Consider the following 22,878-nt stretch of genomic DNA (forward strand, 5'->3'; position numbering starts at 1 on the left):
CATCTGGCTGCTCAGGGTACCCACCTGCTATACAACAAGGCAGCACCACAGACAGATTACACTTACAGGCTGCAGCTGCCCCTACAGTCAATGCACAGGTGTTTGAGGGTAAAATTTTGCTCATGTCTCTCTTGCAAAGCTACAATAAAATAAAAATAACTTCAGCATGATTTGCCCTCTAGATCACACAAGAAGAAGAAACCAAGCCCCCACTATACTGCAGACTGGCCCATTAAAGTGAATGGTTAAATTCTTGCTATGAAAAAGTAGGCGTTGTTGTCTGTTTTGTGAGGCAGAAATCAATATTCCCGCCTCCTCTCCTTCTGTTATTTCACCTTGAGATACTCATGCTCAGATAGATGAGATCTGAATCTTACTCACTGTTACCACAACTTTTCCCTCTCCAGCATTTCACAGGGTCACAGATGTTCTTGGAGTCTTAACCTGCCTGTAATTTACCACTCAGTTCCCTAAACTGAACACTGCTGGTGACTGAAGTAGTGACTGATTTTCCTTCCAAATCACAGCACTGCGGCTATTTCTAACTATTTATCTACACCTTCTATCTCAGTCATTTCACTCCCCATGTCCTCCAATAACAACCTTCTCTCTGCCACAGTCTCTTTCTTCTCTGGACCCCTATAATTCACTCCCTGGTGCTAGCCTCTTTCCATACTGCGGCCATCTCACATAAATGATGTTTTATTGCGAAATGTCCCTTCTGCTCTCCATCTCCCTTTCATCTGACTGTGGGTGGTAGCTCAGTTAACTCTATGGATTTGGGGGTAGGAGGAGCGAGGGGAGAAGGACCTAGGTGACATGCTCAGGCCAGGTGAGCCTGAAGCAGCATTGACTGGGGAGAGACAAGCAGTGCAAGGCAAGCTAGCATCATAACTTAACACATGCTCCTTCAACTAGTTTTCCCTTCAGCAGTTCAGATTCAGAGGCCTGGACCAGTTCCCACAGATCAGGTAGCAATAATGCCAGGCTGGCTGGGCTGTTCTTTCTGATGAGTCCTCTTGGATGCCGCTCTGCCTACTATCACGCCTGCCTCTATCACCTAAGGATTAGACAACTGCAATATGCTCTGTTTGGCACCACGCTTTAAATCCATTCATAAACTGAAGGCAGTGCAGAACTCAGCACTCTGTTAGATAAGCCGTGTCTCTCACCCACGATCGTTCTCACATTTGTGCTCCATTTTTTCTGCCACAGCACCACTGGTTTCCAGACACATTTTAACATGTGCCCGTTGAACTCTGGTGCCTCGTGTACCTGAACCCTTCCCACCTGAGAAATCACCTCTTATATTTCCCGGAAGCTGTAGAAAAGACATCAGGTATTCTCACACAGGTACCTAGGAGAGTACAATTGGGGGCTGTTAAGTCTTTAATTTGCCATTGTTTGCTAGTGACAGTCTGATGAAATCGCTTGAGTTATAATGAAGACAGTTTTCATTATCTGTCATTTAAAAACGTCAAGGGAGCTTAGACTGAATGGATAGGTGCTACCTGTTGTTTCAAATAACTTTTGATGAAGGAAATACATTTCAAAACCACCAGTCAGTGATTTACAGGTGCTGTACAAAGATGACACAAAACAGTGAGATCCCTCCAAAGAAAACAAACAGAATTTTGCCCTTGCTCTTTAGATTAGACATCAGCTTATCATCAGTGTGGTGCTGGCTTTCTTCTGTAATAATCACTGGCGGCTTTCAGATCTGCAAGATCCTAGATGACAGAGGACAATACCAACAAAATCAGGAGTGTTCATTATTAGAGGGCACTCGGGAGTTTTGGCTTTAGCTACATAAAAGCTTTGCTGTCATTCTTTTGCATTTTTACTTGTGCACTTTTACGGAGCGAATACTGAATCACTTTAGCAAAAGATGTCATGACTGGACATACTTCTGCCCAAACATTTTGCAAGTCTCTTTCTGCTGAAGGTGTTGGCCTCTCACAGCTGAACTGCAATAACAGACTGCGTGAATGTTCCTAGTCCATCTGAGCACAAAATCTGCCAGCTTATTTTAAATCGTATCTGTTTGTTCCCTTGCTTGAATACATCTGCTTACAATACCTGCCTTGCAGGTCCTGAGAGACACCCAGGACAGCATGTTTCTTTTCTGTCTATATCCTTATATTTCAGAGCATCCATTTAACATGGTGAGATAGTGCTGCACAGGGGACTTGCCTTGGTAACGTAACTCTGATGAGATATACTCCCCATGCCTTGGATTGCTTACAAGATGGGCTGCTCCTGCACACAACCTGCATGTTTTGCCTGTCCTTTCTGTCAAACCAAGACAAAATTAATGCCAGCAGTCCAGACAGCATTGGAGGAATGCAGGTGATACTCTGGCTACAGTGTCTTTAAGAACCACTTACATTTTTGGCAACTGTTTTTACATGTGTATCCAGCATCAAAGACTGTATCTCTTGTGACCATTTAAATGGTGAAGCACGGCTACATTCCATTTAATCTGTTAACAAAGTTTATCGGTGCTTTCTCCAGTAACACACCTTCAGCCTGCCTGGGTCCCACACAAGTCAGCTGGCTTCCTCATCCAGGTCTCTACTCTCCTCAAGACTGCAGTGTACCCCAGGGCGTCACAGCTCTTGGTAGTGTATACAGTGTTCAAAACTAAGATTTGGTAGTAATGAGGAAGGAGAGGGTTGAGCCTTAGGATGGTGGACACTGAAAGTCACAGATGTGGGGAAGAAGTAAGACTTGTTCAGAAACCCTCTCGTGTCTGCATCTCATTTCCATTAGGACAATGTTTCCCAGGCACTTACAATGCATCTCCCAAAGAAAAGGGTTTATGATTCTGGAAACATGTTCCAGAAAAACTTGTCCCCAGCTCCCTGCTGCCATAAGCAAGCACAACTCCAACGAGTTCAATAAAGCTGCACTTTCTGTGGCCCTAAGGCTATAACACTATAGTAAACAAAGCCAAATACAGTAAGCCAGACACTATAAGGTCTGAATCTAATTCTTCAGTGTCTTACACATATGATCCACCAAAAGATATCAGAACTCAGACCTTCAGCTGGCCATCACAGAGCTCTTCCACTCAGCAGCAGAACATGGATGCTACGGTCTCATCCTGAGGCAGAGCTGACCTTAGCCTGCTCCTCATGGGCCCTTCCCCTTGAAAAGGCAGTGGCACTTCACTCCTCTAGGCTCTGTGCTGCATGAGCACTTCCAGCTGCCCTGCTGAGCCCTTTCCCCTCTCCAAAAAGAAAACTCGTGCCCTACTCTAATAGCCACAAGGATGAGTCTGATCAATAAAATGCTTATACTAAAACCAAATGACCTTACGGTTACTTAATGACCATAAATGACCTTACAGTTACCTAATGACCTTAAATGACCTTACAGTTGACCACAACCAAATGACCTTACAACTCCAGTTTATTCACTTCCCCATCACATAGCTTCTTTTTCCTTTTACATTTAAAACATCCAAACACCATTCACTACAAATAAGGGATACCTAGAGGCTGCTGCTAAACTAGGTTTGGGATCCACTGGCACATGCTGAAAGCAGAGCCATGGCTCAGATGACAGCGTACATCCTGAAGTAAGAAGAATGAAATGCTGGATAGTTGTTCAGGACTGAGTGAACATAGTAAATGAATGGTCTTTCCAGCTTCAGAAGTGGTCCCTGAAGGCCAGCAGTAAGGGACTTTGGCTTCATAATATAGTCTGGGGAACACACTGCACACAGATCCAGTGAGTAATGTTGAAAATCCATAGGCAAAGGAAATGTTTTAAAACAGAGGAGGAAAATCTACTTGAAATCAATATCATGAAGGTCTCTAAAAGGAAACACTCTGCAAGAAAAGGACACACTTGCCACATATAAATCTTTAATGATATCTTGTAGTTCCAACAAAGCCTTTTAAAAAAATAACAAACACAAAGCAGATACTGAAATATACTTGATAGAGCAACCATCCTTACATGGCAAAATATTGTTTTCACACCTGGTAAATGAAATTACTCTGCTGTATTCAGAGGCCAAGGTTAGGGACTAAGGTAGGCTGTTAATAGGTTAGAGACCACATAACAGCTCTTCGGAGAGTACCTTTCTGATGATCTTTTCATGTACAGTAGCACACTTTTGTGATCAGAAGGCACTGTCACCGACAGTGGTTCCAACTGTGCAGTCACCAGTTGACAGCTCAGGTTAAGATAGCCAGCTTGCACACCAATGCTCCTCAGACTCAAGGTAAGGCTTGCTCCTGTCAGACCAATCCTGTATTCTTTCATGTCCCTCCTCACACGCCTTCTGCAGCACACCGGCGTTAACCACCATTCATCCTCTCCTCGCAGATGAAGAGTGAAGCTATAGAGCTGAGACAACAGACTTTTCAACCATGTACAACTAGAGCCTCTGAGCCATTAAAAAAAAAAAAAAGCATGCAGTGAAAATCAAGGAAAACACTCATCACAGGCCATGCTGGTAGGAATCCCATGGCATTCAGAATCTGCCCTGTATCAACACGTGAGAATGCTAGATTCAGGCAGGATGGCTACACAATTGGCCAGTCACTCAGGAATGAGGGAGAAGTAAGACCTGTGGGCAGCCAGCAGGCCCCAGAGGTACGGGCATCTACGGCAAAAAATCCAAGTGGCTACGGCAAGGGGAAGATTCAGTGAGAAATACACTACATGCTCCAGCATCAAACAAGACACGTGGCTTAATGAGATGCTTTAGAATATCTGGCTCTATAAACCAGTCTGTGATTCTCAGTTTTTTAGCTCCCAGCTCCTGCTGATTTCTGTGGATAAAGGGGATGTTTGTCACTCCCAAGATCAGACGCCAAATAGGATGCTTTTCAAGAAGAACACAGATGAGTATGTTCCTAGGGAAGAATGAGCTACAGCTGAGCTTTCAAATGAGCACAAGGAGAACCTCCTGCCCACAGACAGGAAAGTGGTAACCTCCTTCACTTCCTTTGTGGCTTTAACCTAAACCACAACTCCTCCCTTTGGGTTAGGAGTCTCTTCCACTCATTCAGATGTTTGTCAGCTTGTCTCTCTCTAATACCCAGCATCCATCACTGCCACATAAGAAAAAACATAGCTCTCTTTTTTTTTTTCCTTCTCTCTCACACCTCTTTTGCAATTTTTTTCCTGAATAAGAATGGCCTCAATGCATGGCAAAGCTAGTCTAAATCATAGCTCTTGAAGCACAGGCATGGGGATTACCAATTGCAATGTGAGGGAGCAGGGAAAAAGGAGATCTTGGCATACAGGCTACACCAACATTTGGGAACACTGGCAGTAAGGAAAAGCTGCTGCCAGCAGGAAGACTTGACACCAAACCACCTCACTAGGCTTTTCCATGAGTGTGAGCACTCCTTCGCAGCCCAGGGCACGACATCTCTCCTTCTCCCCCTAGGAGCTTCAGAGCTTGGACGAGGTGCTGAACGCAGTGGGCAGAGAGGGGCGAGTGCAGGGAAGAGCTACGCTGCTACATAGGAGGCTCTTTGCCCATGCCTTAGGAGGTGAGGGCAGGTCCCACCATCCCTATTATAGAGCGTCAATTAAGGATAGGCAGTGGCTCACCCCTCACTGAGATCCCATCATCTGCTGAAGGGAGATTAAATGATGTGAGACAGTGGCTGCCACCCAAACACCTCCCAGTCCAAAGTCTTAACCTTATCGTACCCAGGTGACACTGGAGGAATTTAGAGAGTTGGACTCTGTGGAAAAAAATAAGCAGTCCTGTACAGGCCTTTCTTGCTGCTTTACAGCTGCCTATACTAAGTAGGCAGAGAGGTACTCAGGGAGATAACCTCTCCTACTGCTCCCACTGCAATGCACCAAGCAGCTACATATGCTGTTGAGTGATGCAGTCACTCACTTATCTCCCTCCACTTCCAGGACAGTTCATAGGGACTATGTAGGGTGAAAGGGAATGTTTCTTTTTCTTTCAATATTTTCAGAGATTTCAAATCATTGTTCTATATCAGAGTAAAGGAAAAAAAAAAAAAACAGTTTTCAAAACTTATACCTAGAAACTACGACCAAATGAATTAAATGCAAGATTTCACTTTTTATTTTGACAGCTTCAAAACTTTTCTCCATTTTTTTTTCAAGGTAGGACACAAAACCAGAACCAACTTTTCATGGAAATAGCAACAGTTTTGGCAAATCAGCAATTTTATAAGAAAAATGTATCACTGGAGGAAAATCCTAACAAAACTTAGTTCTATTATTTCCTCCTAGCACTGCACAAGAATATGCCTCCATGGTGTAATTCAGTCTTAAATTTCATAGCAACTCTGATTCAGACATATTGCACACATAGATATTAGAATATGCCTTTGACATCACGAGAGCAATGCAAAATAGTGTACATACAATATGGCCAAGTGATGCTGCTATGGAAACCCTTGCTTTGAATTGCTGTATATAGGGTGTTTAAATTCTTAACCCTGATACTGCATTAACAGAATTTTGTGTCTTTTATTTCCTTGCTCAAGTCATTTCCCTCCTTCTGGACCCTCCCCCTTGGAAAAGAAAGATGTCTTTGTGGGTGAAACAGAAGGCAATGAGACCTGCACCACATTCCTGGTGCTGCCATACACACCATTTCCATGAGCTACAGCAACAGAAGTAATTGATCTGTGCCTCAGTTTCTGCAACTGTAAAGTGGAAATAAGCTGATGTTTTACTTCAGATATGACTCAAATGTGCTTTGAAATCTTTTGTGACAGCCAGAAGATACACGCATCCTTATTCCTATTTGTTACTTTCTGTAGGCGAGGAGTTACTGTCCTCTACAGACCTATGCTGATGATCTCTCTATATTGAAGAACCAAATCAGGAAGTACAGTCGCCCACTCATGTAGCGAACAGAGAAGTAATAAAGCAGTGCACTTGCCAACTCCTAAGGAGGTGGTTTCTTAAAAAGACATAGGAAGCTTTCATGTTTTGAAGCTGACTAATTTCAGAAAGTTCCCATTTCACTCTCTTTTTCTTAAACTTCTTCAAAAAACATCTGTTTACCAGCTCTTCTGAAGTGTCTTCAGAGAGGGAGGGTCAGATAGGCTAGATTAAAGGTAAGGATGCCCTAAGAAAAGAGGACACTTTGTCCATGCACCTCCTCCATTTGCAAGGTGCTCCAGGTGACCTAGTGGTACCTTTCTGGTCTCACCTCGACAAGCATAGCATGTTGCTGTCAGCAGCGTCCACCCGAAACCCAGCTGACTGCTTCGAGGTGCAGCACCTCGTGGGACACATGGCACCACCTCCTGCAAGATTTGAGCAAAATGTGCAATCTAATAATGATCAGCCAGCAGCCAAACAAACTCACCCATGCAACCCACTGATCACAAATGCAGATTAAGTTACTTGCATTTGTCTGATGGTGTAATTGCCAGACTGCACATTCAAATGAGTATTTGTTTAACTGTGTGATATACAGATAGAGCTTAGACACTTCAGGCCAAATTCACCTCTGTTGTAATTTCCCTAACTCCAGTAGCAATTACTCAAAGGATTAATTTGGCCCACAGTGTTTCCTAGTATATGTGATTCATCATTTCTTCCCTATAACAAAGAATAATACACTGTTTCAATCAGTGGTGATGTCCTGGCCTCCTTGAGGCTGACGGACTCCCTGTTTAATCAGACATAAAACAAATCACTTGCAGAGGCAGAGGCGTATAAGCATGCTTTAATTACAATATTGTAACACCAATTAGAGATCTATCTAATCGAGGACTCAGTACTTCCTACTCGGGTATTACTCCCATGTTGGGATAATTACTGCTAATTAAGCTTGGAACTAATTAGGCCAAATGATCTCATTTATACCAACATAGATGACTTCTAGGAGTTCACACATTTAAAAAAGCAAAAATCCAAGGGTGATTTTATCATTCCTGGACTCATCAGCACTTGGCTTTTAAAATGGACTGTCCCTCCCCAATGGATAAATTGTGTTAAAACCCAAGTCCCATTTCTCAGATGATCTCAGATTCTCCCAAGGTAGAGAAATGCTCTCTGAAGGCATTTCAGTTGGTTGGCCCAAGGCACCGTCTGCTCTTAGCAGACACAGTGGATTAACAGAGCTATGTCCCATCGCGGTCTGGTTCATCCAAAACCTGTGGGCCGCTCACACAGTTACAGTTACAACTCTCACTGCTCTTAGCACTGCCTGTACTGCCACGATTGTGCAGAACAAGGAGGTTTGCTGTAGGGTACTGTGCAGTACAATAACTTAAAGGAGAAAAAAAAAAAATCTTAAATGTGCCAATAACCACAGGTACTTGTTGCATGATTTGCACCAATGTTGCATATTATTAGAAATTGCATCTCAACACTGTCTAGTAACAAGTAGCTCAGCTGTATGTGAGGGCTGTGCAAAGAGGTTGACTAGCTAATGGAGCTTCTTTCAAAGTCTCTCTTTCCCACAAGACTCCTCATATTCATAGTCTGGCCATATCTAACAAAGTTGGCATCACACTGCAGTCAGAAAAATCAGGGACAGCCCAGGAAGCTGTGTTTATGCTGCAGCTTCTCCTCTCCTCCAAGCCCAAAAATTTCTGCACCAGCTGAGCACTGAGATTCTCAGGCAGAAGAGACACGAACTACCATTTAGACCTGCCTGTGGCTTATTGAAACAGTCACAGGCAGTAAGTTGGGTGTTCCCTGCCTAGATGATGTGGTTTAACTGGTGGATAAAACAAAGCTTAAGAACAAAACCTTTGAGCACTGCATTTTCATCTGGGTATTTGGGAGGCTACAAGTTGGCCAGTACTTCAACAGTTGCTTCTCACTCAAAGACAGTTTGCATCAGTAGCATGGTGATTTCCTCCTAGAGTATTTGCTGATTTCAGTTTCATGGCTCAGTGAAAGAAGAATGCTACCTATCAAAACACCAGCCCCACCAATCAAAGTGACAGGGCATCTTTCAAATGCAAGGAAGGACTAGTACCCAAGAACTGCCTGGGAACACCCATCCATCTGCACTTGAGAAATTTACAAACCAACAAAGCCTCCTGCCCCTGGGTAGTCACAGTACCTCAACACCTCTGCTTAGGCATCAGGTCTGCTGAGGCTGCAAAGTGGTGGGTCTATGCTAGGGAACAGTATGGATAAGTCAAGAATTGTTCAGTCACATTCAGTGCACAGGCTATCTCTTTCTGTACATCCCTCCTTCCAACTCCTGCCTCACATTCAAGCCTTCCAGGATCCACTTCAAGGCGCCGTATGTAGCAAAACCTGCTTTCTCTTTACATTTGGCTTTCTCTCACCAGCTGTCTTTATTACTCCTAGAGCTTTATCCTAAACACTTAATTTTCTCACGCTTTCTCATACTTCAGGCTGGAACCCTGAAGCCACTGAACCCAGGAATTCACCATTGTCTCCAGGTCTTCTTCCAGCCTTTCCCTTTATCCTCACAGCATTCATTGTTCCCTGGTGAGTCACAGACACCCCCCTTCTTCTCCCCTCCAAATGCCTCCTGAACAATCTTCTCTTTTCCAAAGCCTGTCAAAACTGAGCCCAGCAGGATTCCCTACACTAACCTGACCTGGTTACAATACCTCCTGGAACTGATCCTCCAGCTGTCTGTGAAATTGCTGTAGAAGTGCCACTTCTTTATGCAGTACCATTAGCAGAAGATTAATAAATAATGCACAGGAATAACACAATCCCCAATAAACAATGTACTACTTCTTCTCCTGTTTTCTTAAGTGAGCAACATGGATCCTAAATTTGATCTCCCTCTCCAGTTGTTACTCAATCCTCATCTCAGCTACCAAACTCTCTCCTCCCTCCCTTGGCAAGCCTGTCATTCCTTTCTTCCCAGCTGCCAAGGCCTTTGCTGCTACCTCCTCCAGCCCAAATACACTAGCAGACACAAATGCAAGCATCCATACACATATCAGGTTGCACATGGAAAACGCACATGCCTCCATACACCGCAACACAGTAGCCCACAGCCCATTGAATCATATTTATTTGGTTATCTGCTGGAACCCCTGCAGAAAGAGGGGAGTTGGAGGAGATCTAACGGAAAACAAATCTCTGAACCCAAAGTCTGAGTAAGACAGTGGCAAATATATGATCAGGACAATGTTCAGCAGAAGCACACGTTGGGCCCAGGAGGCCTCTCTGAATGGCATCTTTAGTGTTAAAAGGGAGGAATTCAGGAGCTTTAGATCAGAAGTGCATCCCAAATGGGCATTAGACTCTAATAAATAAGATGCTTCACATTGACAGACTGCCAGAAACCTCCTAACATCCTCCCCAAGGTCTGCATACAGGCACCTCTTCAGTTGCCGGTGGTTTGGATGGCAGAAACCAAGCAAACAAGCTCCCTATGTAACAGAGGAGGGAAAGGAAGCAACATCCTGATGGAGGAACATCAAATCACAACCATTACAGAAAGCACCATGAACGCTCTCATTTGGGACTACAATAAGTCCTTGAGGACAGGGACTGTCTCTTTCCAGAGTCTGGACAGCACACTGCACAATGGGACCCCAGTCCTCTATCAGCACTGCAGTGTACAAATATTTACTGCCATCAGCAGCTTGCAAAGAAAGGCTATCTCAGATGGACCTCCCCAGGGGCATCTGCAGGGGATGATGGAGGTTTGAATCAGTGACCTAAGACCCAGACCTGCAGCGCTCACTCTGAGTCACAGCTCAATACATCCTCCTTTCAGACAGGTTTTCTCACCTTCAAAAACTCAGTGATTTGGGAGTCTTAACACTGTTGAATTTTTTTTTTTTTTTCCAGAGCAAACACCATACTCTTATCCAGGGCCTGCCTACATGCAGAAGTCTAGTTTGTGGCCAACCCTGTATGGCTCTATATGTGAAGAGGCAGAAAATATAAGGAAATGGACTTAGGCCAAGAATAATCAAAATCTCCTTCTCTAGGAGCACTAGCCATGGGAAAATATCCAGGATCCTGGAAGCAAGATGGCAGGAGAGTGGGGACTCTTCCTTCCTCAAAGTCTGGGTTGGTACCAGCTGCATTTCCTAACAGAAAGGAAAGGGGCTGCTTCTTACCATAGGCAGATGCAAAGTTCATATCTTCAACCCTCCTAAGAGCAAGAGCCCTAGCTCAGGCTCTTGTTGCATAAAGCAAGGATGCATCTCTAAGTCTGAGGTTTAGAAACAAGAGGTATTTATTTGTTATTATTTTCAGTTACCTGAGTGTGGTAAAGGTCAGAACACTTATCTTCTGGGGTTGGTTCCTGTTCCCAATCATGTGATCCAAAACCAATTGAATTATTTTTTTCCACACTTCTCAGAGAGAAAAAATCCACTGGGAATGAAACTTGATACAGGGCATTTTCTAAAGAGGATCTGTGGGAAACAAGGATCCACCACAACGAGAGGAAGGGGAGGTTTGTGGGCATTCCTGGGTACTTCCTCCTCAGTCCCCATTACACACAACGAAACATGAATAAAGATGGGTGGGGAGGCCACAGCTTTTTACTAAATTTTAACGTAAGCTGATCTCAAGGACTGGAGTAGACAGTGTCACCTACATGATACTCCCAGAGCTGCACTTTGGGTGACAAGACTCAGGACATAACTGCATGTCCTGTGCCCCGTACATAGACTGTTCCATAATCTTCAAGATTAATTTATGCAAAACACGGGAAGATGTGCTTTTTCTTTTGCGGTGAATGATTTCATTAACCTTTCAGAAACTTGCCAACAGTGAAGTAGAAGCAATGACAAAATCACTCTTCTGGGGGAAGAGGACTTCTGTCATGTTGCTAACAATACCTAGGAGAGGTCAAATATGCCAGCAAACAATGGACCCTGATCCAGTAATACTCTGCTTTGTCCCTCTGCTCTACCAGAAACCCTCTGGTCTTTGCCCTGTTTTTGCAATGGTCCTTCTGCCCTAGCTGCTGACAGCTCACAGCATGACCGGAGAGACAAGGAAGCCACATAGGAGGGCAAATGAGGCAGAGGAACACCATTTTGGAAAGAGTGTGGTGAGAGACCTAGTCCAGAGGCAAAGCAGGAAGGAAAGAGCAGGTAAAACAGGTGAAGCAGGTATGGAGAGAGAGAGAAAGACAGCTGTGGGAAAAATAGGAAAAGGTATATGGTGAGGGATGCCATCTCAGCATGCTAAGGAAGGGTCAGTCTGTTGCAGAGACAAAAGGGAAAAACTGGGGACTGCCTGGTTAAGAGAGCTGTGGCTCACGGCTTTCATGAGCACGGGACTGAGTCATGCCTGGCAGGGGCAAATGCGGTGTTACCCAGAAATGGAGCTCAACTCCACTGGAGGCCAGAAAATCACCATGCCCTGTTCTGTAGGACACTGGATAAACTTCAACGCACGGCCATCTGCGTGACCTCTTTGTGCTTTGCTGACAGGAACACCTGATGAGCCCTGATTTGGCAGGCTCTCTCACCAGTCTAGCAGCAGCCACCTCTCCCGGCCCTGGGGAAAGGACTTCTCCACGCCATATGTCCCCATTGTGAGAGGCAAAACAGAATTCATGAAGGGATATCCAAAAAAAAGGTCACCTTGCAACTCCAGCAATCACTGTCGTAGCCAAAATCCTGTCCCTGCAGGGAGGTGGTTAAATAGGCTGCATCCACTTTAGCTGACTTGGAGGAAACTCTATCCCGTCTCAGATAGTGTGAAAGCCTCTTCATGAGATAAGGTGACTCTCTTGGGCAGATGTGAGAGGGGTTCTCTCTAACACACTGGTGTTCCTGTCCTGTAGGAAGAGAAACTCTGTTCCCTGGCTATGCACAGGTCTCCCAGGAACAAAGTGCAGCTGTCCTGACCTGCTAGGCACTGGCTTAGGGGCTCAGTGCAACCCTCTGACAAGATGCAGAGGCCTCCTCAGACCTTTGGTGCTAGTCCTCTCCCTCCTCTTTCCCTGACAGAGTGTAGGACTCTAAACTCAGCTGTGAATGACACTCAGGGACAGTCGACCTCCTCTTGACAGCCACAGGTGTCTCCAAGCAGCCAGGCAGAACACCATCCACATGTGGCAGAGTATCTGGAGCCAGGGGCAAGTTGGGGTAACCGGAGAAAGACAATGGGCCAGGACCAGAACAATTCACAAGGCCACATCCAAGGAGGTAAAGTGACATCAGGAGACAAAATTTGAGACTATAGACCCCATCAGGCTCCCAGACAGAAATAAAGTACTCGGACATTGAAGTGACAGTTGTGCTGCAGCTGAGAACAAGACTGTGGCAGCCCCATCCAAATCCAGCGGTGCACAGGCAGAGAGAGCCTCACCTTGTCCTGTTGGAGGGCAAGCTCCACCCCAGCCGGCCAGGCCACAGCCACAGGGGCTGTCCATCCAATCCCACACCACGTCCTTCTCACTCAGGCCCTGGCCGGCTGTCCAGCCAGCCCCCACGGCAGCTCCCGGCCAGCTGGCCTCAACACACACAGCCGGGACAACAGAAAGCAGTCCACGGCAGAGACACACAAGGGAGGAATTTGGAGGATAAACTGGAGAGAGGCGATAGGAAGACTACGGAGCATGAATAGTGGGGGAGGGTAGAAGATACAGGGTGAGAGAAGAAAATGACATGAACAGAAGGAAGGGAGCTGCAAATAGAAGGGGATGTGGAAACAGCAGAAAGAGACAGATTGCAAGAGCGGTGGAAGTAGAGGAGACCTGAAGGGACAGAATATAATAAGAACTCTTAAAATGAGGAGAGGAAAGGGATTTATAGTCTCCCAGAGAAGGAAGATGAAAACCCTGCATGTTTTTCTCCTTAGCTTTCAAAGGTTTTGTGGAAGCAGAGCGAAGAGTTGTTGTCCTCATTTTAAGAAGGGAGGAACTAAGGTGCAAAGACAGAGAGGCAGTGAATGAGTGAAATGGTAGAATGGAGCTTAGCCCCATACTTAGAGTCTTATGTCAAAGACACAGGTGAACAGTCTTAACTTTTTTCTCCTGAGCACACCAGAGAGCCCACTACCAAAGATGGTAAGAAAAGAGCCTGCCAGAAGAACAAGAGGTAACCTAAAAAAACATACAGGAAAAAGAGCAGCACCTGTACCAAAGACTCTGGAGATCTAGATTTAGACATATTCAGTGTGAATGAACCAAGAAAGCACCAAAACAAGCACTGTGTGAGTGCTTAACGTGGTGAATTAGCCGCTTGGAGAAGATGTTGCAGTATAGGTTCAGGTACTTGCCAACCCTACCAGCTGACAATCAGCTTCAAGGAACACAGAGAAGAGGGGTGCGTGCCAGGCTGCAAAATGGGGGTTCTCCTCCTGCAACACTCACTAACATCTTGCATTTGCAGCTTCTTTTGGTTTTTTTTCAGGTGCCTAATATTTTTACACAGTTTAACTCGTACCACATTTATGTTTCAACCATTGGTATGGAAAACAGTTTTTTTGTGCGTACAAGCAAACACCAAGCCCCCGATGTCACATATACCTGAGCCAAATATAGTTTGTAAGGGCTCTGAATAAACCAAATACCTGGTGCCTGCTTGCACTCTCGTACACACATGGGCAAACAGAGCTTCCCAGTTACTCACTGCACACAGGAACTCAAAGGATGTGGTATTTTCCTATCCTCAAACAACACTATGGCTTGCTAGAGCAGGAATTGTCTAGGATTCCCTCATCAATGAGTGACAAAGGTCTCTGCTATAAACTGATGTTAATGACAGGTTGTGTACCTTGTTTGTTTATTGCTGAGGAGGAATGTTTGTCATGGCTGTCAAGTTTGCAAAAATATTTCCATGACTTCAGACAGCTTGGCATTTTTACATGCAGCTGAAAGAGTGGGTGAATGTACAGATGAAAAATTGAAGAAACATTATTAAGGGAGGAATGAGAATATCTCCTAACACCACCAAGATGGCTTAGAAAGGCCAGGGAGGTCAGAGACATTTCTGAATAAAATGCATTTTTTTTCTCCCAGGGGTTTCTGAAGAGCTGGCAATAATTAAGCATTACAACTCCTTTCTGGAATAGATAAGTCAGCTGAGGCCACCTGAGGTTAAAGGACTTGCCCATGATCACACGTAGCAAATCGGTGGCAGAGAGGAGAATTAAACCCAACGGACTTAGCTTCCGTTACCCAAGTCCTACATACCTGGCTGATGTCCAGATCAAAGGATGGGAGCTGTGCTGACTGGACCTGACTGTCAAGCACAGGTCCTTCAAGACAGTAGAGCAATCGGGCAAAAAGCTGAGTGCCAGGCACCCATCCTAACTTAAAGATGGCAATTGTGAAAACAAGTGACAGAAGGCTGGGAAGCAGTGCCTAGTTACAAACCATGGTGCCAAGTGGATTAAATATACATCGATAGATTCAATTACAAAGAGCAGCATGCAAAATGGAAGTGACTGCAGACAAGGACCCTGGATGGCAAGAAATAACCTCGAAACGTAATCACGGTTTTCAGTAGGAAGAAATCCGTGCTTCCAGACCTTACAGAGAAGGTGCAGCCTTCAGTCTCAGGGGGATTGTCCCAGGCCACCCTGGGCAGTGAGCGGACAGTGACATCCAAGCCCCAAGGCTAGTGAGAAGCCTGAGGGACTCAGGTTTAGCTGGCTGAGAGAGATCTGTATCACCTAATGCCGAGAAGCCCTTTGTTATCGCTGTCACCAGAGAAGCTGGAGACTGAAGTGGCAGAGAAAGTGAGTTATTCCTCCATTGCCCTCGGCTACCTCTACCTCTCCAGGGCAGGGCTGAGACCCACTCATTGAGTGAAGAAGAGGAAACCTGTTTCACACTTTGGAGGTCTGCAGTGCCCTGGACTTGAATATCCAAATATACTCTCACTGTCGTCAATATCCAGTCCTGCATCCATCTGTGCCCAAATGCACGTTCTGTTTTGGGGGCCCTCTAAGTACCAGATTTGGCAGAAGGCGAAGTCAGATCCTGACACCGGTGACGAGCAAAATGGTTCAATACTCCTCGTCTGCAGCAGGAACAGAAGCTCACCTCCTTTCTCTCCTTCCTCAACCATGCATTTCCCCAGGACTTTAAAGAGTTATGAAATTAACAATGCGATCCCCCACTCAACTTCATCCTGTGCTTACCACAACACATGTACTACCCCAGCCCCTAGTAATGATTTCATTTCCTCCTCCTTCTTGGAGCAAAAATAGCAAGGATAATCATTCAGCACTCCACACACACAGCTGTCACCTGAAAAATGCAGGTGAACACAGTTAAAAGGAAAGGCAAGGACAATATCAGGCCATTTTTTGTACCTGGAGAACTAGACCAGCAGTATTTTGCATGCAAGATTACAGGTCTGTGTGTAGTTGCATTTTCACATTCCATTACTGCAATTGCACACGGCCAGTTACGTGCCTTAGCAGCAGCTTACAAAAGCAATTGCTGCTAAACATACAAAATCCAGCCCTCAGATGCATACGCACAAGACTAAAAAAAAAGGTCTTTATTTTTCTGCTACAGAAAGAAAACATGTATTTGCTAGCTGCCTGCCCTCCTGCACAAAAACCACACCAGCGTATTTCCCTGCACTTGTATTTGTATGTTGATCCACATATCCATTCAAGCCCTGCAACAACCTGAAACATATATAGCATTTTGCAATTAGAAGCGTCCCAAAAATGCAAAAAGGCACCAGTTTTTGCATTAAAAAATTCTTCTCCCAGCAAGCAACTGTAGCCACCTCTCCAGCTAGAATGTACTGTCTGTTTAAGGCTCTACAGAAATACAGTGCTAACCCTTTAAGACAGTAAGAGATGAATACCTTTTTTCATTTAAACTATAGGGGAGTTTTTTACCTAGATAGACTGCAATTTCCTGAGCTGAGTCTGGCAAAGTGCCTAGGGCTAAGACCACCCCCCCCCCCCCCCCCCGCCCCCTTCTTTTGGCAAAAATTACCATGGCGTCTTTTAATAGTCAGAAGTAGCTTTTGGGGTTTTGTTTTCACAAAAGATGCCGAGACAAAACTCAGTTGTAAGCAAGGCCAGGCACTGTAGAATTTATTCCAAGAACTAAACTGATGCGCAATGTCCTAAGCGTACTATGCCCAAATACCCTACCGAGGGATAGTTCAGTACTGAGTCAGAGGGAAGCAGATTGAATCACAAATAGCCATTCCTGCAAACCGCTCTCCTCCCCCCGTACCCCAAGTTTACAATCCGAGCAGCAACCAGGTTGCGGTTAGCTTGAGAAAGCTGATGAGATCACAGTCTAGGGGAGATACAACCTCAGACAGCCTCAAGTTTTTGTTAATCGGCTCCTTGTTTTGTGTGGAGACACGGACAACAGTTGTTATACCAGGTTTACCATATGTTTATAATACTGTTGTTATGGGAATACATGTACAGTCCATGTCACTGGCAAGTCGTGCTGTTTTCTGCTGGGAGGACAAAACAGAATTCACCGTCCAACAGAGCACCCGAGTGTGCACATACTTCTAGCAAAATTTATCGTAGCATGAGTCACACTTGGTGCAAAACTGCATGCTTTGTTCCTCTGATGGTGTTCCTGCGAGTCCACCGTAGTGTCTGCACAGGAGCGTGCAGCACTTCACAACCCCACACGAGCAATTGGGTGTGCTGCTCCTTCCCTGGAAGGTGGGCAAGCAGTGCTCCCATTTTACAGGTTTCAGCAGGAAGATCTGCCCCAGCTTTAGAGAGATTTGCCTAAGGCTGATCATCAAAACCGTGTCCAGATCTCAAGTTCTGTGAGATCTCCGTGTCTGAGACCACTGTTTCTCAAACAGGACCAGTGAAAAATAAAGCAAGGATGATCAGTTACGTATGAAAGTCCACGTGACATAGTATAAATATTTGCTTCCCCGGGTGTCCCAAAATGGTGTTTAGGACAATGAGTTTGCTTACAGGACACAGGAATAACGTGTCTGTGTGTGCGAGACTGTTATCAAGACTCTGATACCTGAGATGCCTGCACCCTTAAGTGTAGGGCAGGGAGCATCAGGGAGCAGTGCTCCCATCTCCAGTGAGGAGAAGCATTGTTGGTGGCTCAAAGTGGCTCTGCCACGCAGAAGCAGCACCAAACAACTGCTGAGGAGAAATCCTCTTGCCTGACAGCCCTCAACACCACGAAATCGAGGCTGAAGGAGTAAAACACATTTTGTTTACTGCCAGCCCCACCAACTCCTGAGCTGCTGCAGACGATCTCACAGGCGAGTGCAGCCGACTGGAGCAATGCACACAACCAGTTCAAAGGAAAACCGATATACCCGTTCAGCCTCCTTCTAGACATCAGCAAACAGCGTTAAGAAATGGCCAACTCCCCTCCCCGCCTCCCCCTCCGCCCCCCGGCCCTGACACGTTGCCATTTTCTGTGTCCCTGTCTCCATGCAGCTAGTCACATCCCATGCTGTAGTTGAGGAGTGGCATGCAGGGTTTAACCGTGCACATGCTCTCCGGGGAAGGGCGGCACGGGATGCGACGGACTGTCCACAAAGGAGCAGAGGCAGGAGGCCGAGGCCAGTTATTGGCCTCGAGTCATACTCGCTGATCGGCGGGCGCGTCAAGGGTTTTAAAGTGCATAGCCCATCAGATCAGCAGTTTGTTCTAGAAGGAGAAAAGTGACATAAAATATGCACAAGCCTTCCTGCTGTCCTGACAGCAGGTTGAGTTTTCAGATGATGTGGAAACAGCAGCCTGCTCTCCTCCCCCCCAAGATGGTCTCCCCTCGCGCCTTTGCTGCAGCACTGCCGTCTTGTTCCCGACTTGAGCCACTCCACTTCCTTCCAGCCTTCATGCCAAGGCTCAGGCTCTGGCTGGGGGGCTCCACACCACTCTTTTTAAGCCTGCTCAGCCCTTGGCTTTTCTTCACAGCATGCCAAGCTGGGGCTCATTAGTGTTCCCTGTTGTCAAGCTTTTGTGGATCAAGCCCATCCAAAGCCAAGCTGGAACAGAAAGGGCATCAAATCCCCCTCGAGGGGGGTGCCAAACTTCCCTGAGCTGCCAGCGCTGCTGGGATTCAAACAGGTGATGCTGGAGAGGAAAAGTGGAGCATGCACATGTGTGATCTGCATGCACAGGAGCAGCATGTGGGCTACTCAACAAGCAGGCACTGCTTCAGCTTCTTCCCAAAGAGAGCAACTTTAAGGATGTCGGACCCAAGATCAGTCCTCAGCATATGTATGTGCATCACATCTTTATGGCATCGCTCACATATGCGATGTCTGTGGTATGTGCCTCCTCCATCACAGGAACACTGCCGGGAGAGGAAAAGCTAAAACATGGCACATACTGGTTTTAGTCTGAGCTGCCTCACATCGTAATTCGTGATATTGCAAAGTTGGCTGTCAAATACTACTGCTACCAGGCTGATAGAATAAGCTATTATGTAAACTGAGGAAAATACAAGGATTGTGCCGTGTCTGCACAGGAACCATATTTACAATGTGTGCACGTTGCCCCTCAGGAGGAAGAATGTGCTACACAAGCAGGTGTGTGCACAAACTTGCTGTTTCCGTGGATGCAGTGGGTCTGGGTGTGAGGGAGAGTTCACCATAAAGCTTCATTTCATCCCCACACGTATTTTCACAAGGGATAGATATTTAGTCCCTGCTGTTGCCAGATTCCAATATAATTAACAGAAATTTACAAAGACATTTTAAAAGGGGGTCCTCCTACCACAGAAACCTCCTATGGAAAAGGCAAACCACACATTTCGTCCTCATCCCCTCAGCTGCAGCCCTTGCCCAAGTCACTACCACCCCTTGACCTGGCTACAAAGATCTCTTCCCCCTACCAACTGCCCCAAACTCTGCCAAGACAGAAAACTCTGCCTCTGTTTGCTTCCATGCTAAAAAGTCCTGCTACATCACATTCAGCTTAGCTATGCTCCATCCTTGCTCATGTCCTGATTCAGTTCAAAATTCCCCCGTTTCTAAAGCCCTCCAAAGAGATAATCCAGGATCTTCCTTGGACATCCTTCCTCTCTGCAGGTTTTCCACCCAGCATCAGAACTGTAGGTGCCAGAGCCACCTCCTCTTCCTCCTCCCCAGGTCCAGCTGCTTGGAACAGATATTTTTTTTCCCTACCTCACTGCCTGACAAGTCTCCTTTCAAACATGATACTTCTCCCCCTCCTGTGACGATAAACCTCATAGTCTTTCTTCCTGCTTCTCATATACCTCCATCACTGGACTCTCTGACTGTAAAGCTTGCGGGATAAAGGTATCAGGCAAAACATTACAACAAATCATGGGGTTTTGCTTTGATTCTTTTTGTGCTTATTTATTTATTTTTTGAGGGGAGGTAACAAGTCAGAGAGAAGCTGGCAGAGATTTCTGCCGTACATTTTTTTGCAGCAGCAAGATCCTCCATCTTCCTTGCTGGATTGAATAGGGTCTCAGGACAATTTAGACTCCCTCCCCCATCTCCCATTCCTGCTCATATTCTTCAACACATGATGCTTTCCTTCCAGCCTTGACTGGGAAAGCACATATCCTCACTCTCTCCCCCTCTTTCAGCTCCTGCCTCACATAGGTTGTGTCAGGACATTAGGATGACAAACATTTGTGCAGCTCAGGTTCTTGTAGGTTATTTAAAAAAAAAAAAAAACCAAGTAGAATCAGTGAAACCTGAATGATGGCAGATGACAAACTTAAAAGACCACATGAGGATGCACCCAGCGTACTGGGAGGCTTCCTGTGTCTCACGCCAAAAGGTAAAAATACCCCTTTGAATTTTAACCAAACGCAGTGCCGATGTTGTAATGAGGCCGGGTGTGAGGATCGGGGTTTCTCTCTGCCTTGGTTTTCGGTTGGGTTCGGTTTTTTTTTTTTTGCTCTTGCACATTATCACCTCACCAACAGTAGGTTAACAGCCACAAAACCTCCAGCAAGCAAGAAGGCTTCACATTGCCGCTCTCACGCCGAGCTAGATATTTACTTGCTGATAAATGGCAATTGTAAATACATCTCGTTTAATCTCCCAGCATCCAGGAGGGAAAAAAAAAATCTCTCTCATCCCCGCGGCAGACTTCCCGGCTCTGCAAGGCTCCGGAGGCAGAGGGATGGAAGAGTGACAAAAGACCCCGGCTTTCCTCCCTTGCCCGGGCTTTACCCCGGCGCAGGGCAGCGGGGAGGGCGGCCGCCCCCGGCGCTGCCCCCCACCCCATCCTCGGCCCGCCGTTCCCCGAAAGCCGCCGGGACAGAAGCCAACAGGTGGAAGGCGCTTTTTGTCCTTTTCGAGCGCAGTCCCGGTTCTCTTTCCCCCTCCCCGGCTGTGGTCCCGGCACCCATTCCCCCGGCCACCGGGTCCCTCCCCGCGCGCTGCCGCCGCGGGGAAACTGAGGCACGGCGCGGCGGGCACGGCGGACAACCGACCGCTGCAAAAGTTTCCGCCCCCCCGCCGAGCCGAGCCGAGCCAAGCCGAGCCGGGGGAGCCGGGCAGCGTGTCGGGGCTGACTGCGGCAGAGGCTGCCGCCTGCCCGCACGCACACATACCGGCGCGCACACGCCGCCCCCCGCTGCTGGCAGCCGGGCCGCGCCGCGCCGAGCCAGGGGAGCCGGCGGCGGGGAGGCGGCCCCGGGGGCGGCGGCGCCAGCCATCGGCCCCCCGCCGGCAGCGCGGCGCGCAGGCTGCCCGCGGGCGGCGGGGCCACGCCGGGCCGGGCCGAGCCGGGCCAGGGCGGGCGGCGTGGCCGGCGCTTACCTGCCTCAGGCGGTGAAGGCTCGGAGCGGCATGCCGGGCGGGGGGCGGCGGCGGGGAGCGGGAGGCTGCCGGCGGCGCGGCCTGCGCTCGCCGGGCGCTAGGGCAGCATCAAGGCAACTTAGGGGGAACCCTTGCGGGGCCTATTGTCTGCGCGGGGCGGCGGGGCGGCGGGGCGGCCTCCCCCCGCGGGCGCCGCGGCGCTTGGTACGGCCCAGGCATTCATGCCAAGCGGCTTTCACACATGGAGGCTTGTCTCCTACGGCTGCTGACAAGCCACAAACAAGACGTCCCCCTCCCTCCTCCTCCTGCCTCCTCCCTCCTCCTCCGGCCTCCTCCACGCGAACTCCAACTCCAGTGACGGGCGGGCCGGGCCTGGCCGCCGCCTCGCCCCGCACCCGCCGGGACGCGGGGGAAGGGAGAAGGCCGGCCGCCGCCTCCCCAGGAAAATGGCAGGCGCCGGGCGGCCGTGTTCCCCTGCCGAGCCGGGCCCGGGCCGAGCCGGGAGGGTGGGGGACTTGCAGCCTCCCTCAGCTCGCATGTGAGCCGCCTGCTGAAAAGCGAGCGGTAAACCCGCGAAGTCAGTAGCACGGGTCTGCAGCATCCCTCCCTCTCAAGTACCCCTGACCGCTAGCCATGTCTTCCAGCCAAACCGCTCCTCGGAGGTCCTTAACAATAGAGGAGCTGGCAGGGAATTTGCCCGATTACCCCAAGGTCAAACAAATAACAACTGCACACACCAAACGGTCTCGGGTCAACTTCATCCTGCAGCCATGAGTCCACTTTGTGGCAATGTGGTGGCAGGAGAAGAAGAGCAAGGAATCATGAAAAACAAGCTCGGGTGGGCTCCCGGAAACTCTTGCAGCCCACGGCACTGTAAATGGCAGGGGCAAGGGAGCCTAGTTCTCCAGTCTGGGTGTCCCCAGGCATGCCCAGCAGTTGCAACCCAAGACACCAGAAAAGGGTCTGGCCCAACAGAGAGGCCGTGTTGAGTCTGGCTTGCAAACATTTGGGCAGTTTTTTTTTTAGTGGCGTCAGCTGAGAGAGTTCCCCGGACTTGCAGGTTTATACGCCCTCCATCCAGGAAAAGCTAAACCAAAACACGACCGGCGTGAATCATTAAACTCAGTGCTGCCTTACGTATGGGTTCAGCAGGGTTCAGTCAGCCCAAAAAGCAAACCACATGACCGACTGTCATACATTTCATAACAAAACCACAAAACTCAATCTCAAAAAACACATCTCTGTCCAGGGACAACAAAAGTTG

General features: G+C 47.5%; 1 protein-coding gene across 1 annotated transcript in view; it reads left to right on the forward strand.

The window, feature by feature from the left end:
* LOC133626610 (collagen alpha-1(I) chain-like) overlaps positions 1-22,388 on the forward strand; it is a 29,722-nt gene extending 7,334 nt beyond the window's left edge. The window contains exons 3-5 of the mRNA XM_062006836.1: positions 5,411-5,516; positions 21,034-22,120; positions 22,259-22,388. Of these exons, the coding sequence (XP_061862820.1) occupies positions 5,411-5,516; positions 21,034-22,120; positions 22,259-22,388 (1,323 nt within the window). The remainder of the gene's footprint in view (positions 1-5,410; positions 5,517-21,033; positions 22,121-22,258) is intronic.
* Positions 22,389-22,878: the final 490 nt, after the last annotated feature.

The sequence above is a fragment of the Colius striatus genome, chromosome 1, assembly GCF_028858725.1.
Source record: "Colius striatus isolate bColStr4 chromosome 1, bColStr4.1.hap1, whole genome shotgun sequence".
NCBI classification, from domain to species: domain Eukaryota; kingdom Metazoa; phylum Chordata; class Aves; order Coliiformes; family Coliidae; genus Colius; species Colius striatus.